This window comes from Onthophagus taurus, chromosome 10 (assembly GCF_036711975.1).
Source record: "Onthophagus taurus isolate NC chromosome 10, IU_Otau_3.0, whole genome shotgun sequence".
Classification (NCBI taxonomy): domain Eukaryota; kingdom Metazoa; phylum Arthropoda; class Insecta; order Coleoptera; family Scarabaeidae; genus Onthophagus; species Onthophagus taurus.
This window is the reverse complement of record NC_091975.1, coordinates 9,937,165-9,953,491: the sequence shown is the minus strand read 5'-3', so window position 1 is coordinate 9,953,491 and position 16,327 is coordinate 9,937,165. Positions and strand designations below refer to the sequence as shown.

The following is a 16,327-nucleotide window of genomic DNA, read 5'->3' as shown; positions in this document are numbered from 1 at the left end:
AAATGTCAATTTTGAACAAATTAATAATAAATTTATTATTAAAATAAATATTCCTTTAATATTAAATGAAATAAATTGAAATTATGAATAATTAAATTAATTTTAATTATCTTTATTTTAGTAATTTTTATTTTTTTATGTTTATTTCTATAAAATTTCGTTGATAATTTCAGAGATGGCGCTGCGCTCAATTTCGGAGTAGCATCAGGTGTGGTGTGTTGTGCATAACTCTACGAAATTCGTATTTAATCAAAAATAAAGTTAAACAACGCATTAAATACACTTAAAAAGTGTTAAAAATGTAGTTATCCGCTATAAAATCGTTAATAATATTCCTTAAATTCATTATTAGAGTGCCACCATTTCGCCGTATAGGTTAGGTTAAAATTTGACTCTGATTAATAAGATTAAGTTACGATGCCTCCTGTACCTTTGGAGGGGTTACAAACCCCCGTGCAAAATGCTGTGGTTCAAGGTGGATTGGGTACAGCGGAAGGAAACCGTGGGGGGATGATTTCGCTGGGAATGTTGATCGAATTTATCGTTCAAAGAACTTATCACGAATTAACAGTATTGGCGGAATTGTAATTATTTTAGCTTGCTTTAAAGAAACGTTTAATTAATTATATTTGATTTTAGGTTACCTAGAAAAACCGATATGGAACGTAAAGTTCAAATATACAACTTTGCTACGTGTACGAGACAACTTTTCGTGCGGTTATTAGCATTGGTTAAATGGGCGAATAGCGCCTCGAAAGTCGAAAAATCCGCGGTAAATTTAATCATAATAAAAAAAACTTAACCTAACAATCTAATTTTTTAGCGTATAATGGCGTTTTTAGATAAACAATCTTTATTATTCGTCGAAACTGCGGATATGTTGGCAAGAATGGCTCGCGAAACGCTCGTTCAAGCTCGATTACCCAACTTTCACATCCCGGCTGCCGTCGAAGTCCTCACAACCGGAACTTACGGCCGATTACCCGCTTGCATTCGAGAAAAAATCGTACCACCCGACCCGATTACAAACGCAGAAAAACGAGCCACCTTATTACGTCTTAACCAAGTGATCCAACATCGTTTGGTCACTGGAAACCTTTTGCCGCAAATGAAAAACTTAAAAATCGAAAATGGAAGGGTTATTTTCCATGTTGAGCATGAATTTGAAGTTGCCTTGACTGTTATGGGGGATGGGTTACATATTCCATGGAGATTATTAGAAATTGATATTTTGGTTGAAGATAAAGAAACAGGAGGTAAATTAATTTATTAATTAACACGTTTGCTACCGCGCTTTTTGCAGTAATTTCTTTGATTTCGTGATTCAGGATTGAACATGACGTTTTTTTATAAAAAAAAGACCTAATCCAGTTTACTGGACCTGAATTTCTTCAAAGTGTCTATTTCCTTTTTCTCAATATAATGTAATGTGCTATACAAACCAAAATGAATACTAGGGCAACCCCAAAATATTCCAAAACATAATTATTGTGCTCTGTGCCAGATTATAAAGTTGAAGTTGTATTTGGATTTCTTGTAAACTCCACCTCTGCTACACTGGCGACACCTCTTCATCGCGGATTTGTCATTCTGTGTGGAAGGAACTGCATTACTAAGGTTTTATGTATAAAAAGTATTTCCCCACCGCTTTTAGTTTTTGAGTTATGATTGAGTTAATTTTCGAAAATCAACAATTTTGATGTTTAATCGATTTAGAGCTTATAAATAAAAAATGGTAATAATTGGGTTCAATCTTGTTATGGATCTAGTCTTTATGATCCATTACTAAGGTTTTATGTATAAAAAGTATTTCCCCATCGCTTTTAGTTTTTGAGTTATGATTCAGTTAATTTTCGAAAATCAACAATTTTGATGTTTCATCGATTTAGAGCTTATAAATAAAAAATGGTAATAATTGGGTTCAATCTTGATATGGATTTAGTCTTTATGGCCCATTACTAAGGTTTTATGTATAAAAAGTATTTCCCCATCGCTTTTAAGTTTTCAGTTATGATTGAGTTAATTTTCGAAAATCTACAATTTTGATGTTTAATCGATTTAGAGCTTATAAATAAAAAATGGTAATAATTGGATTCAGTCTTGTTATGGATTTAGTCTTTATGGCCCATTACTAAGGTTTTATGTATAAAAAGTATTTCCCCATCGCTTTTAGTTTTTGAGTTATGGTTCAGTTAATTTTCGAAAATCAACAATTTTGATGTTTCATCGATTTAGAGCTTATAAATAAAAAATGGTAATAATTGGGTTCAATCTTGATATGGATTTAGTCTTTATGGCCCATTACTAAGGTTTTATGTATAAAAAGTATTTTCCCATCGCTTTTAGGTTTTTGAGTTATGATTCAGTTACTTTTCGAAAATCAACAATTTTGATGTTTCATCGATTTAGAGCTTATAAATAAAAAATGGTAGTAATTGGGTTCAATCGTTTTCTGGATCTAGCCTTTATGATCCATTACTAAGGTTTTATGTATAAAAAATATTTCCCCATCGCTTTTAGTTTTTGAGTTATGATTCAGTTAATTTTCGAAAATCAACAATTTTGATGTTTAATGGATTTAAAGCTTATAAATAAAAAATGGTAATAGTTGGGTTCAATCTTGTTATGGATCTAGTCTTTATGGTCCATTACTAAGGTTTTATGTATAAAAAGTATTTCCCCATCGCTTTTAGTTTTTGGGTTATGATTCAGTCAATTTTCGAAAATCAACAATTTTGATGTTTAATCGATTTAGAGCTTATAAATAAAAAATGGTAATAATTGGGTTCAATCTTGATATGGATTTAGTCTTTCTGGCCCATTACTAAGGTTTTATGTATAAAAAGTATTTCCCCATCGCTTTTAAGTTTTGAGTTATGATTGAGTTAATTTTCGAAAATGTACAATTTTGATGTTTAATCGATTTAGAGCTTATGAATAAAAAATGGTAATAATTGGATTCAGTCTTGTTATGGATTTAGTCTTTATGGCCCATTACTAAGGTTTTATGTATAAAAAGTATTTCCCCATCGCTTTTAGTTTTTGAGTTATGGTTCAGTTAATTTTCGAAAATCAACAATTTTGATGTTTCATCGATTTAGAGCTTATAAATAAAAAATGGTAATAATTGGGTTCAATCTTGATATGGATTTAGTCTTTATGGCCCATTACTAAGGTTTTATGTATAAAAAGTATTTCCCTATCGCTTTTAGTTTTTGAGTTAATTTTCGAAAATCAACAATTTTGATGTTTAATCGATTTAGAGCTTATAAATAAAAAAATGGTAATAATTGGGTTCAATCTTGATATGGATTTAGTCTTTATGGCCCATTACTAAGGTTTTATGTATAAAAAGTATTTCCCCATCGCTTTTAGTTTTTGAGTTATGATTCAATTAATTTCCGAAAATCAACAATTTTGATGTTTAATGGATTTAGAGCTTATAAATAAAAAATGGTAATAATTGGGTTCAGTCTTGTTATGGATTTAGTCTTTATGGCCCATTACTAAGGTTTTATGTATAAAAAGTATTTCCCCACCGCTTTTAGTTTTTGAGTTATGATTCAATTAATTTTCGAAAATCAACAATTTTGATGTTTAATCGATTTAGAGCTTATAAATAAAAAAATGGTAATAATTGGGTTCAATCTTGTTATGGATCTACTCTTTATCGCCCATTACTAAGGTTTTATGTATAAAAAGTATTTCCCCATCGCTTTTAGTTTTTGAGTTATGATTCAGTTAATTTTCGAAAATCAACAATTTTGATGTTTAATCAATTTAGAGGTTATAAATAAAAAATGGTAATAATTGGGTTCAGTCTTGTTATGGATTTAGTCTTTATGACCCATTACTAAGGTTATATTTATAAAAAGTATTTCCCCATCGCTTTTAGTTTTTGAGTTATGATTCAGTTAATTTTCGAAAATCAACAATTTTGATGTTTAATCGATTTAGAGCTTATAAATAAAAAATGGTAATAGTTGGGTTCAATCTTGTTATGGATCTAGTCTTTATGGTCCATTACTAAGGTTTTATGTATAAAAAGCATTTCCCCATCACTTTTAGTTTTTGAGTTATGATTCACTCAATTTTCGAAAATCAACAATTTTGATGTTTAATCGATTTAGAGCTTATAAATAAAAAATGGTAATAATTGGGTTCAATCTTGATATGGATTTAGTCTTTATGGCCCATTACTAAGGTTTTATGTATAAAAAGTATTTCCCCATCGCTTTTAAGTTTTGAGTTATGATTGAGTTAATTTTCGAAAATCTACAATTTTGATGTTTAATCGATTTAGAGCTTATAAATAAAAAATGGTAATAATTGGATTCAGTCTTGTTATGGATTTAGTCTTTATGGCCCATTACTAAGGTTTTATGTATAAAAAGTATTTCCCCATCGCTTTTAGTTTTTGAGTTATGGTTCAGTTAATTTTCGAAAATCAACAATTTTGATGTTTAATGGATTTAGAGCTTATAAATAAAAAATGGTAATAATTGGGTTCAGTCTTGTTATGGATTTAGTCTTTATGGCCATTACTAAGGTTTTATGTATAAAAAATATTTCCCCATCGCTTTTAGTTTTTGAGTTATAATTAAGTTAATTTTCGAAAATCAACAATTACCCATTACTGAGGTTTTACAAAACATAATTATTGTGCACTGTGCCAGATTATAAAGCTGAAGTTGTATTTGGATTTCTTGTAAACTCCACCTCTGCTACACTGGCGACACCTCTTCATCGCGGATTTGTCATTCTGTGTGGAAGGAACTGTCTCCAGATATTGGAATTTGTATTGTTGGTCTGTGGTTGGCCTAGTAACTAGGCCAACAATTCAACAGAACAACGGGGTTCTGTTCTTCTTTTTAACCAAAAGGTATCCAAATTTTCAGACTTCAATTCCAAGTGTAACATCCCATCGTCAGATAATTCCAGCAGATTCTCTTTGAGCTTAGTAAATTTGCCTCATTTATAGTTGCATTTCAAAAACGGATTTAAGATCCATCCAAATGCACACATATCATATGGATATTTAGCGTAGTGTGCCATGAAAAACAAGCCTTCTCAATGAGTTGTTGCCAAAGACTCACTTGTTTACGTCACTTGATGCATGTGAGCTAATAATTATCTGTTAGGTCCCTTAATATTAGTACTGAAAAGAGTTAAAATCGATAACAATAACGAAAGTAATATTTACACAAATCAAGAAATTCTTAATTTATTTTTTATGCATGAAAAGCGCGACAAAGTTCGTAGTATGATTCCCAAATCTTCTTTGGCAGCTCGAATTGAGGTGTTGGGACTGGGCTCGAAATTAGCCAAGGTATTCATTTTTTTCTAAAATAGGTCGTATTTTATATAAACGGTCGTTAGTACCCCCTCGCGATGATTTATAAATCGCAAAAATCTCAGGATATCGCAAAACCTATTCCTGGACAGAGATTTTCCGAAAACTGGTTGAAAATAAAGGGAATTTGTACTCCATTGCTTTGACAACCGAGGAAAGTGTATAGTTCCAGATAAAAGACAGAGTCCAATGAATTTAGTTATTTCAGGTGGAGTCACATCTTTTCATTTCTTAGATTTTTTTCTCGTATTTTCTGCGGCACATATTATTATATCATCTGAAATAGTCAATAGGTTTGGCATTATTGCTCAATCCGACTCATTATCAAACTCAGACTACAAAGTTGGTGTAGCAGGAGTTGTAGAACCATTTGAGTTTATTTCATCATCAATAGAAGGGCCCGAAGATTAAGTGATGAGTCAGCCAAACTCGCTAAATTCTTGTACTCATTGTTCTTATACAAGAAATACGACTACAACTAACTAACTAAGTAAAGAACAATAATTGGGTGTACTAATAAATGCACATGCAAAGGGTTTTCCCCGTATTCGTATTTTAAACATGAGAAAATACTATTCCCATCATCGAATCAGAAACAGCCTAGACTTTCAAACGATGTTATAAGCACCATTTAAATATGCATTAGGACACGGTAGCGAACGTGTTAATTAATTTTAATTATTTTTTAGATGGAAAAGCTTTAGTTCATTCGCTTCAAGTACAATATATCCACCAATTAATTCAAACCCGTTTGGTTGATAACCCCTCACCTTTAACGGAAGTTTATAATTGTTTGCATTATTTTTGCCAATCGTTACAACTTGAAGTTTTATACTCGCAAACGTTAAGACTAATGAGGGATCGTTTAGACGATCACATCCATGTCGATGAGTACATGCCGGGGAAATGTTTAACTGTATCATATTGGAGGGAATTAACTAATAAGGGAAAAGACCCGGCGAGTAAAGATCCACGAAGTGAATTAGGGTACCGTTTAACAGTTCAAGTTGACACTCACGATCCCGCAAGACCCTTAGCCGTCGTTCACGTCCCATCTTTAGGAAACAAAGTATAAAAAAAATTATTTATAGAGTCAAAAATATAATTTAGTAATTTTTAGGAATGTGAAATAGCCGATAGAGCAATCCGCTCCGAGTTACTCTCCATGGAACGCCTTTTAGTCCACACAATTTACGTACGTACAAAAAGCCGCTTGACCGATTTAAAAACGGAACTTCAAGGGGCCCTAAAACAAGTCGAATGTCAACTGCAAGGATCTCCGGCGATTCTCTCAGTCGCCGTTTTGCAACCATGCCTCCGCGCCGAGCAGCTTCTAATCACCGTTGATACACACACGGGGATGCTGCAATGTCACGTTCCCCAATACGACCCGCCGTTAATTCCGGATCTATCCGCGTGTTTAAACGGAGATCGAAATCGATTGCCGAGATATATAAGCGAACTTCGTTACTGGATCACTCAGAGGCGGTGCGAAAAAACGCTCCAACATCTTCCAGCGAGCGCTCACGATCGATTACCGTTACTACATCGGCCCGATCATGAGATTGTTAAAATTGGGAAACATCGCATGTACATTCAATTGCATAGGCATCAAAATGTCGTTTTGGTGGTTGAATTTAAAGAGAGGGAAAGTAATCCGTGCGAGATTGATTGCAATTTTTATTTGATTGTGGTTAAAGCGGCGAGTATCGAGGAAGGTTTTGAAGATGAAAGTATTGAATCGGAATTACCAAAGGTTTATTTAAAGGTAATATATTTATTATAACGTACAAATTTGATTTTGGTTCGGTTGAAATTAAAAACGGTAGAATCTAAAATGACTACTGCATCCTTTGTTCTTTCATAATCCAGAAAATGACGTCAGTATCTGAAAATACGTGTCATGCTCAGTCAGCTTAGCCGTCTTAAGAGATTTATGGCTAAACCCCAATTTTCTAAGTAGTTCTAGATCTAATGTTTGTTCTAGCTTTAGTTGTTATTCAGCGTTAGATTGTTTTGGTAGTATATACTTGAAACTGCACTTCAAGATCTGCATTAGGACAGATTTTTGAGGTACTAATACTTTCCATTTTCTGTGCATAGGTGGCCTAGATCAGTGTTTGTGGTCTTTTGTATACAGGTGTCTCACGTAACTGGTTCGTTAGAACTTTTTTAGGTTCCAGTATTCGTGCAGTTTTGAAATTGTTGTAGTATGGGTTGTTCAGTCGGAACTTTCGATCTCAAATATTTTCAAGATGACTGCCACTTCCGGTCTACCGGAAGTAGACCATAACTTCGTTATTTTAAATGGAATGCTATAATTTTTATTGCACCTTTTAAGTGTACGTAAAAAAATATGTTGACTTTCATAAAAGTTATTGGTACCTAGCATTTTTCGTTTTCGAGTTATTTTGATTTTAAGGTTTTTTTTGGCAAATTTCACCATGCTCTTTAAAACCCTATATCTCAGCCAACGTTCATTGAAAAAAGCTCTAAATTGGCACGATTACTCTTCAGATGCTTTCAAATAGATTGTCATATATTTTTTAAGAGTTTATTGTATACAGTAATTGTTTACAATTCTTTACATTATTCAAATATTACTTTCACTCTCTGCCCTCTTCCTCCATTTCCACGCCCTCGGCTCCTCGGCCCAATCATCCCCTCACCCATCCCTTTGTCTCCTCACCCCCATCACCATTCTCATCCATCGTTTCCCCTCTCCCCCCTCTCCTAAGATCTGCCTTCGGTCCATCTCCTCCTTCCTCAACTCACTGCACCCATTCAGCATATGTTCTAACGTTTCCCATTCCTCCCTGCACAGCCTACACCACCTCTCCTCATCGGCCATCCAGTATTTGTTGGCTCTCTCCTCGTTTCCACAACGGAACCTAGCCACCAACTTTTTCCCTTCCTCATCTCTTTCCGATAACAAGTATCTAGGCAGCCCCTCCGTAATTATGTCCCTGTATCTTTCGTTATACCTTCCCTCTTTTATTTGTGTCCTTCTTTCCTGTCTCTGCACATCTCGGTCCCTGTCTCTCAACTCCCTCCACATCTCCCTACCCACCCTTCGTCTACTATTTATCTCCGTTACCTAGTAGCCCGCTCGTCTATAATAGTTGTCTCTGTGTCCTTTCCCATATCTGACCGGTCCCTCTCTAATTTCCCTCCAACACTCCCCCAGGATCCCGCAGCTTGGCCTCCCTTCTATTCTTTCTTCGTATTTCACTGCCCTCCTGCCCGCCTCCACCCTGACCTTATCCACCTTTACCTCTTCCCTCACTATATACCCCGGTGTTTCTCTCGCCACCCCAAGCACCCATCTCCAATATCTAGCCTGCACGTCCTCCAGCGGTCCCTGCTCCCTCCATTTCTACCTCCCACCACCAATCCTCCCATCTGCCCCTTCCCCAATCTTTCCTCCAGGTCCGCCGTATACAGTGCAAACAGACTTGGGCTCAGCGGACATCCCTGCCTCAGTCCCTTCGTCGTCCAGAACACGTCGCTCAGCTTATCTCCCACTTTTATCCTAGCCATCGTCTCCATGTATATTTCCTTCACTCTCGCAATTAGGTGTTCCGTTATCCCCCTCCTCCCCATCTCCTCCCACAACTTCCCCCTATCCACCTTATCAAAAGCCGCCTTCAAATCTATAAACAGGGCGTACAATTTCCCTCCCTTCTTATCCAGCTCTCTATCTGCCAAATGCTTCAACACATACACGTTGTCGATTGCTCCCCTTCCCTTCCGAAAGCCTGCCTGCCCATCCGGCAAAATTCCCCCCAACTCCATCTCCTCCTCCAATCTTCCCAGCAGTATCTTCGTGTATACCTTGTATGCCGAGTCTAGTAGGTTAATTCCCCTGTAGCTCTCTACACTTCCCTTATTACCCTTTGTATATACTGGGCAAATTACCCCCACTTTCCATCCCTCCGGAATCCCACCCCCTCTCCATACGATATTCATCCCCTCCAATAACTTCACTCGCACCACCCTTGATGCTTCCAACCATGCTTCGTTATGTATCCCATTTTCCCCTTCTTCAATCTCCTAAGCACCGCCTCCATCTCCTCTTCTGCTATCTCCTCTCCCCCATCTCCCTCATATCCTCCCAACCCCGTTAGCCTCGTTTCAACCCCTCCCAATAATCCCATAAAGTAACTCTTCCATTCTGTCATGTGTATTTCGCTGGTTATCGTCTCCCTACCCTTCATTCCTTTTTTCAGATACCTCCAGACCTCCCCTTCCCTTGTTATCCCCCTAATCTCTGCCGCCTCCTTCTCCCTCAATTCTGTGTTCTTTCTACTGCATAACTCTCTGTATTCTCTCCTAGCTTCCCTATATCTATCCATCCCTATCTTCCCCCGTCTCCACAGCCTCAACCTCCTTCTCGCCTCCCTCTTCGCCTTCTTGCACTCGCCATCATACCAGTCGTTCCTCCCCACTTTGTCCCCCCTACGTACACACTCCCTTTTCAGTGTTGCCTCCCGCACTACCTGGGTAAGCTCTTCCAACCCGTTGATCTCTTGTATCCTCTGTTGCCAAGTGTCGAGGTTTCCCCTGTAGAATGCTACCCCTTCTTCCGACCAATCTGTCCTGATGAACTTGCTACCCAGTTCCGCTCGCCTTCTGCCGCCCACCCCCTTTACCTCCACCTCCAACGATTGGTGATCCGACTCTACCGCTTCTCCCACTTTAAATCTTTCCACCCTCTCCCACATTTCCTGATCCACCAATACATAATCAATCACAGATGTCCCCCTCGCCCCGATGTAAGTATACTCCCCTTCCTCTCCTTCCTCTTTATTCCCATTCAGTATCTCCCATCCGTTCTCCTCCACCCATCTCAGCATTTCTGTTCCTTCTCCATTCCGCCCAGAATCCTTCGACCGCCGTCGTCCCTCCTCTCCCCATATCTCAACCCTTCCCCCCTCCTCGCCTACTCTAGCATTGAAATCCCCTCCCATTATTATATATCCCTCCGTCCCATCCCCTGCCATCTCATCCCATTGCTTTCTCGTCTCTTTCATTGACTTGCTATACACAGTAACTATCTGCACCGTCTCTCTCCCCCAGCTGATCTGCCTTTTTACCATTCCCTTCTGCCTCCATCTCCCCTCCGTCTTACTCTCCTCCGTAATTCCTCTCGCTATTCCTGTTATAATACCCCCGCACGCTCTTCCTCTCTTACTTCTTCTCTCTGCATACACGCAATCCCATCTATACCCTTCTGGCAATTTTCCCTCAATCTTTGCCCACCCTCCTTCATCAACCCAGGTCTCCACCATACAAATCACCTCAAATCTCTTCAGGTATTCCCAGAACTGCCCTCCCTTATTCGTAATCCCCGCTACATTCCAGAACACCATTTTCAACCCCTCTGGCTTCTCTCCTCCCCCGTCTAGTGTTTTGATAAAGTCCCTTGCTGTCCTCTCTTCATGTCGTCATAATTAATACTTCTCTTCACCAACTCCGCCGCTATCTGGTATTCCCCACAGTTTCTGTCCCTTGTTTCGTGTCTGTCATCCTTCCCCCTGGCTTTGCAGTTTGCACATACCGCCTCTCTCTCCCTATTCCCACAGTTCTTAAACTCGTGGCCCTTTTCCGCACAATGCCCACATACCGTCTCCGATTTGCAGAAACGTTGGAGATGTCCGAAACCCTGGCATCTGTAGCACCTCTTCACGTCTATGAAGTCGTCAATTCTCAGTGACGACAACCCAATATATACCCTCCCAAATCTTGTAATCTCCCTTCTCACTCTCCCTGACACTTCCATAACATAATTTACCACCCCGTTTTCCCTTCTGATACATTATTAATTTTGATACATTTGTTCACAGTTTTTTGCCTGTAGAAGAAACAATTTGTTTCGAAATATAGCAAAGAAAAATTTAGTTCTCTTTTTTTTCTTATACCGATCGCTACACCCAATAACCTTATCATAGTTGAGAATTAAATTCTCTTTCTGATAGGTTAAAAAAATAAGGGGCGTTCCATTTAAAATTTTCGACTTTCTCGCCATTGAATATGGAGAAATAGTAATTCAATTTTTTACCGGGCTGTATAAGATACTCCGATACAACAAATGACAATCTATTTGACAACATCTGAAAAGTAATCGTGCCAACGTAGATCTTTTTTGAATGAACGTTGGATCAAATATGGAGTTTTAAAGAGCATGTTAAAATTTGCCAAAAAAAGTTTAAAACCAAAACTTTTATGAAAGTCAACATATTTTTTACATACAATTAAAAGGTGCAATAAAAACTATAGCACTCCAATTAAAATAACGAAGTTATGGTCTACTTCCGGTAGACCGGAAGTAGACCGTAACGAACCAGTTACGTGAAACACCCTGTATAGTCTTATAACCATGTCTCGCTGTTATTCAAGGTTCTTATTCCACCAAGGCACATTGAACCAGTCATATGAACCTTATTAAGTCTCAAACTAAACACAACATTACAAAACGGGAATAGAATAAATTAAGCATTTGCTAATTCGGGATGTAGTAGTCCATTGAGATTCTACCGTCTTTGAGTTTGAAACCCTATTAATATTGCTATATAATTTATTTTTTATAGGTTCAATCAGTAATTGAATTAGACACTTTTGTTGTTACACACGGTCCATTTACTAACGTCGATGGAGGTGCTGATTTATCAGACTCAACCCCGGAGGCGGGTACTTTAAAACGAAAAGGTAGCGGAGGATCAGAATCTGCATCGCGAAGATCGAAACAACCCGCTTATTTCATAGCGGAATTAGCCCACGTGGTAGCGATGTGCGACGAACGCTTACCGTTCGTAACATTATCATCGGAATTAACGAAACGAAACGTTTTCCATCAAGGATTACAAGTAGAACCGAACGCAACCGGTTTAGTATTAAAATTAATCCAACTTCCCGCACCAACCCCCGAAATCGGCCAATCAGCCGGATGGAATTCGTTACTAAAACGCTTATTAAGCGTCTCAATCCGAGTCCATACCAGCAAAGGTAATCAAAGTTGGATGGTGGAGTTCGTTTTTTATTCGACACCTTTACAAAGCACGCATCCCAAAGAACAAGGTTCTCGTCGCCCAGTTTATTTTCTTTACAACATGGGTAGCGTTGAAACGATCGGTAAAAACGTCGATTCATTATTAAACGATTGGACCCAAATCGTTCATTTATACACGATCGTTTACGATTTAGGCGAATACTTACAACTGTATAACGAAAAATACAACCTTGCAAATTTATTTAACGTTAAATCGTATAATTATAATAAGTTGGTGTTGTGTTATGGGCCGGATAAAGGCGCTTTGGTGTCCGTTTTTTGGCATGGGAGTGAGAAGATGTTTAAATTGGCTTTTGGGGCTAATAATAATTCGATTAACGCACATTCTTTGATTAAGGAGCAGTTGGAAGCGCATTTAAACGAACATCGGAATTTAACGCAAATTGTGCAGTTATTGCACGAGACTTATGAACCGTTAATTTCGATTAGTAAGTTGCCGTCTATTCCTCAAATGGGGGTTAATACGCCGGTAAATAATTTGTTTTTTTTGTTTAATTTATTGATTTTTTTTAATTATTTTTTTTGATTTAGCGTCCACAAATACCAGTACAAACTTTCACGATAATGGCGCAATCTTGTACTTTAATACGACTCGTTTATCAAGGGATGTATTGTTTGGAGTTGCGAATCCGCGGGAGTGGATTGGTTTCTTTAAGAGATGGGGCTTATAGCCGCTTCGATCGGAGTAACGTTGTGGATGTTTTTTTCCCAACGCAAGGTTTAAAAGCGTTTTTATCGAAATACGTCGATGAGACTGCGGTTGTTCGGAGGCGATCTCAATCGGAGGATGATAACCCCCCGTCGCCGATTCCCATGGAAATTGAAGGGGGGGGATTTTTGGGGCATCACCGCGGCCCGCAATCTCCCGCGCAACAACGAGAACCCGGGTTAAGATTTAATCACCCGTTAACTCCGCCTTCCGGGTCGAATCCTCACACTCCAGCGAGTCCGCATACTTCTGGGATATCTCAAAATCAAGGGCATACTAATTTCGGGTCGAGTCCCGCGACTTCTTTTAGTCCAACTTCGTTGCCCACCAATATTAATCCGAGTCCAATTCCGATTCTTCCGCATCCTAGCCCGAGTAATTTGGTGGCTAATTCTCCGTTAAATCCGCACGTTCCAAGTCCCGGTGGGGGGTTGCTTTCGAATCCTTCCCCTGGGCCGGTTACTAATTTACCGGGACATTCCCCCGTTAGTAGTTTTATGCAAACTTCTCATACGGATGGGAGTCCGTTTCCTTCCTCGCAAAGTATGGCTTCTCCCGCTGCGTCTAATTGGCCTGGATCGCCGAGTGTTCCGAGACCATCCCCAGCGCGACCTGGGCAATCCCCCGGAAATCACCCAATCATGCATAGCCCCCAAGCTGATCATAAAGCAGGGGCTGGGCATTTATCTAGAGTTCTCCCACAACGCTCTTGGGCTGGCGCAATTCCAACTTTGCTAACTCACGAAGCGTTGGAAACTTTGTGTTGCCCATCTCAGCATCCTCAAGGTCTTCCTGGACCTGAGTTAGCCCCGTTGGAACGATTTTTAGGGTGCGTTTATATGAGGAAACATTTGCAACGATATGTACATCAAGAACATTATGTAAGTATCTAACTAAGAAATAATCAAAATTAAATATCTTTTTTTTAGCTAACTCCTTTATCTGGATCAGAACCTGGTGTAATTAATTTCAAAGTAGCCGAAACTTTGCAATGCCGAATTGGATTAAACCCGCAACATTTGCAATCATTACACTTGAAAATCACCCCCCTGTCGGAACATAAAGATGTTTGGACGGGGGAAGAGTTGCAGATTATCGAGAAATTTTTTGATACCCGAGTGGCTTCGCCCCCGTATAAACCGTTGGGATTAGGGGGTTTCACTTGTATGTTAAACGTCCCAATGAACGTTTTAAAAGATTTCGTTCAAATAATGAGGTTGGATATGTTACCAAGTCTCGCGCAACAACAAGGTTGCAAATGGGCCGTCCAATGGATGTTGAGAGTCCCACCTTCTGCCCTCCCAATCGTCCCAACGGGAATGTCGGGTGTTCACGTTTATAGAAATAAAATTTTAATATTTGTAAGTTATTAAATAATTAATTAATTATGAAAATTATTAAATAATTTTTTTAGTTACAAATAACGAGGTTATTAAACCAACAATACGCGGGACAAATAGAACCTCCTACTTTAGTGCTTCCACTAGTTTATGATGTGACTACAAATATTACGCAATTAGCGGAAAAACGAGATCCCGGCCCGGCGCCTGCGATTGCAGCTGCGAGTCAATTATTAAAACATTTTTCGCAGTTCCAAACTAATCACGCTGAGTGTTCCTTGTTTCCAGCTGTGAGGGAATTGTTGGTTAATTTGGTTTTACCTTCGGAGCCGCAACAACCAAGTCCAGGGCCTGGACCAGGAGTACCGCAGATTCAATCCCCCGCGATGCAATTAGCGCAACAAGGACAATCCCCGTATCCGCCCGTTAATCTGCAAATGGGGATGATGGGGCCTCAATAGTGGTTGGCGTTTCACGACCACGACGATTACAACTTGTGGTAGTGAATGTGTAAAGATATTTTTGTCTTTAATGTACATTTTTATATTCGAATTAGTGTTAAAATAAAAATGTTTTTTTTTGTACATAATAAAGATTTTTGTAAATAATATATATTGTAATAACCAATAATTTAGTCATATTTGATTGATCCTCAGCTTGTCCAATGTGGAAGAGGTGGCATTTTAGGGGCGCATAGCTGGTCAAGTAGCCTGAGAGCGTCCTTAGATCCCCTTTGCTGAGGCATAAAACCTCTTTGGTTTTAAGTAAGGCTACCTTTGAGATCTCCCAGTTGTTGATTATTTGTTTTAGGTGGCTTTTTTGTAGTCCACAACCAGGTTGGGGTTCAATGAAGGGCGTGTTCGCTGCCTCTTTGGCCAACTTGTCCGCCTTCTCATTGCCTTCAATATTGTGCACCTTTCTGTCCCTTCTGTAGGTTCAAAGCGGTGCAGAAGTTGATAGCAAGAACTTCTGCTTGGAAAATTGTTATGTCCGAGCTGAAGAGCAATTTGATGTGGCTATTTGGTCCACTGATGCCCATGCCTACTCCCGATCTAACTGTCTTTGAAGCATCGGTGTACCAGGCTAGGGCTCCTCTTTTAATTTGAGGCCCAATCATCCCTCCTTCTAAATATGACTAAAATAAAATAAAATAATGTTAGATATTATACACTAGTGAATTTCGATACATTTTATTGTTCTTTAATGTTCTAATTCTAAAATATCAATTGTAAAGTCGATACGAAGTAACTTTAAAAGTTGTCGATATCACATAACCTCAATTTAAATTATTTATTTAAATCTTTATCTACCCGATTCAAACCTATTAAGAACGATAATCTTAACTTAGTTAACAAAGAAAATAATCAATATTTGTAACAAATAATGAAATTTGGATGAAAATTTACAAAATTAATTTGAACGTATTGGAAAATTTATCGTTGAAATTAAAAGAAAATGAATGGATATTTAAAAATTGATTTAAAAGAGCATTAAAATTACGAAATATCATGCATAATTATAAATAATTTTAAATTTTTTAAATAATAATTTGACAAATTAAATTAGAGATATTTCAAATGTCAAAGTTGGTAACATTGAAAAAACTAAAGTACAAATTTCAAACCGATGAATTTAACCAATCAGAAGACGTTATTTGAAAATTTAACATCCGAAAAACGGATTTATCTAGAAAAAGAGTGGTTTCTGTTGTCCGAGGAGACGCACGCATTTTTTTGCTCTCCAAACAATAATTAAATCAACGCTTAACGAGTGTAATGAAAAAATATCCGTTCCTGTTCAATACTGAAAAAGCAATCGATCCTGTTCCTATCGAAGAAACTAATTTGCATTTTCCT

At 38.0% G+C, this 16,327-nt stretch overlaps 1 protein-coding gene across 1 annotated transcript; it reads left to right on the top strand.

Moving 5' to 3' along the window:
• The first annotated feature begins 187 nt into the window (after positions 1-187).
• Positions 188-15,081, top strand: LOC111418403 (mediator complex subunit 14). Its single transcript, XM_023050943.2, has 9 exons — positions 188-584; positions 640-772; positions 824-1,256; positions 6,043-6,422; positions 6,474-7,121; positions 11,944-12,891; positions 12,954-14,012; positions 14,061-14,492; positions 14,546-15,081. The coding sequence occupies exons 1-9, from the start codon at positions 418-420 to the stop codon at positions 14,930-14,932; spliced, it is 4,587 nt and encodes a 1,528-aa protein (XP_022906711.1). The 5' UTR covers positions 188-417; the 3' UTR covers positions 14,933-15,081.
• Positions 15,082-16,327: the final 1,246 nt, after the last annotated feature.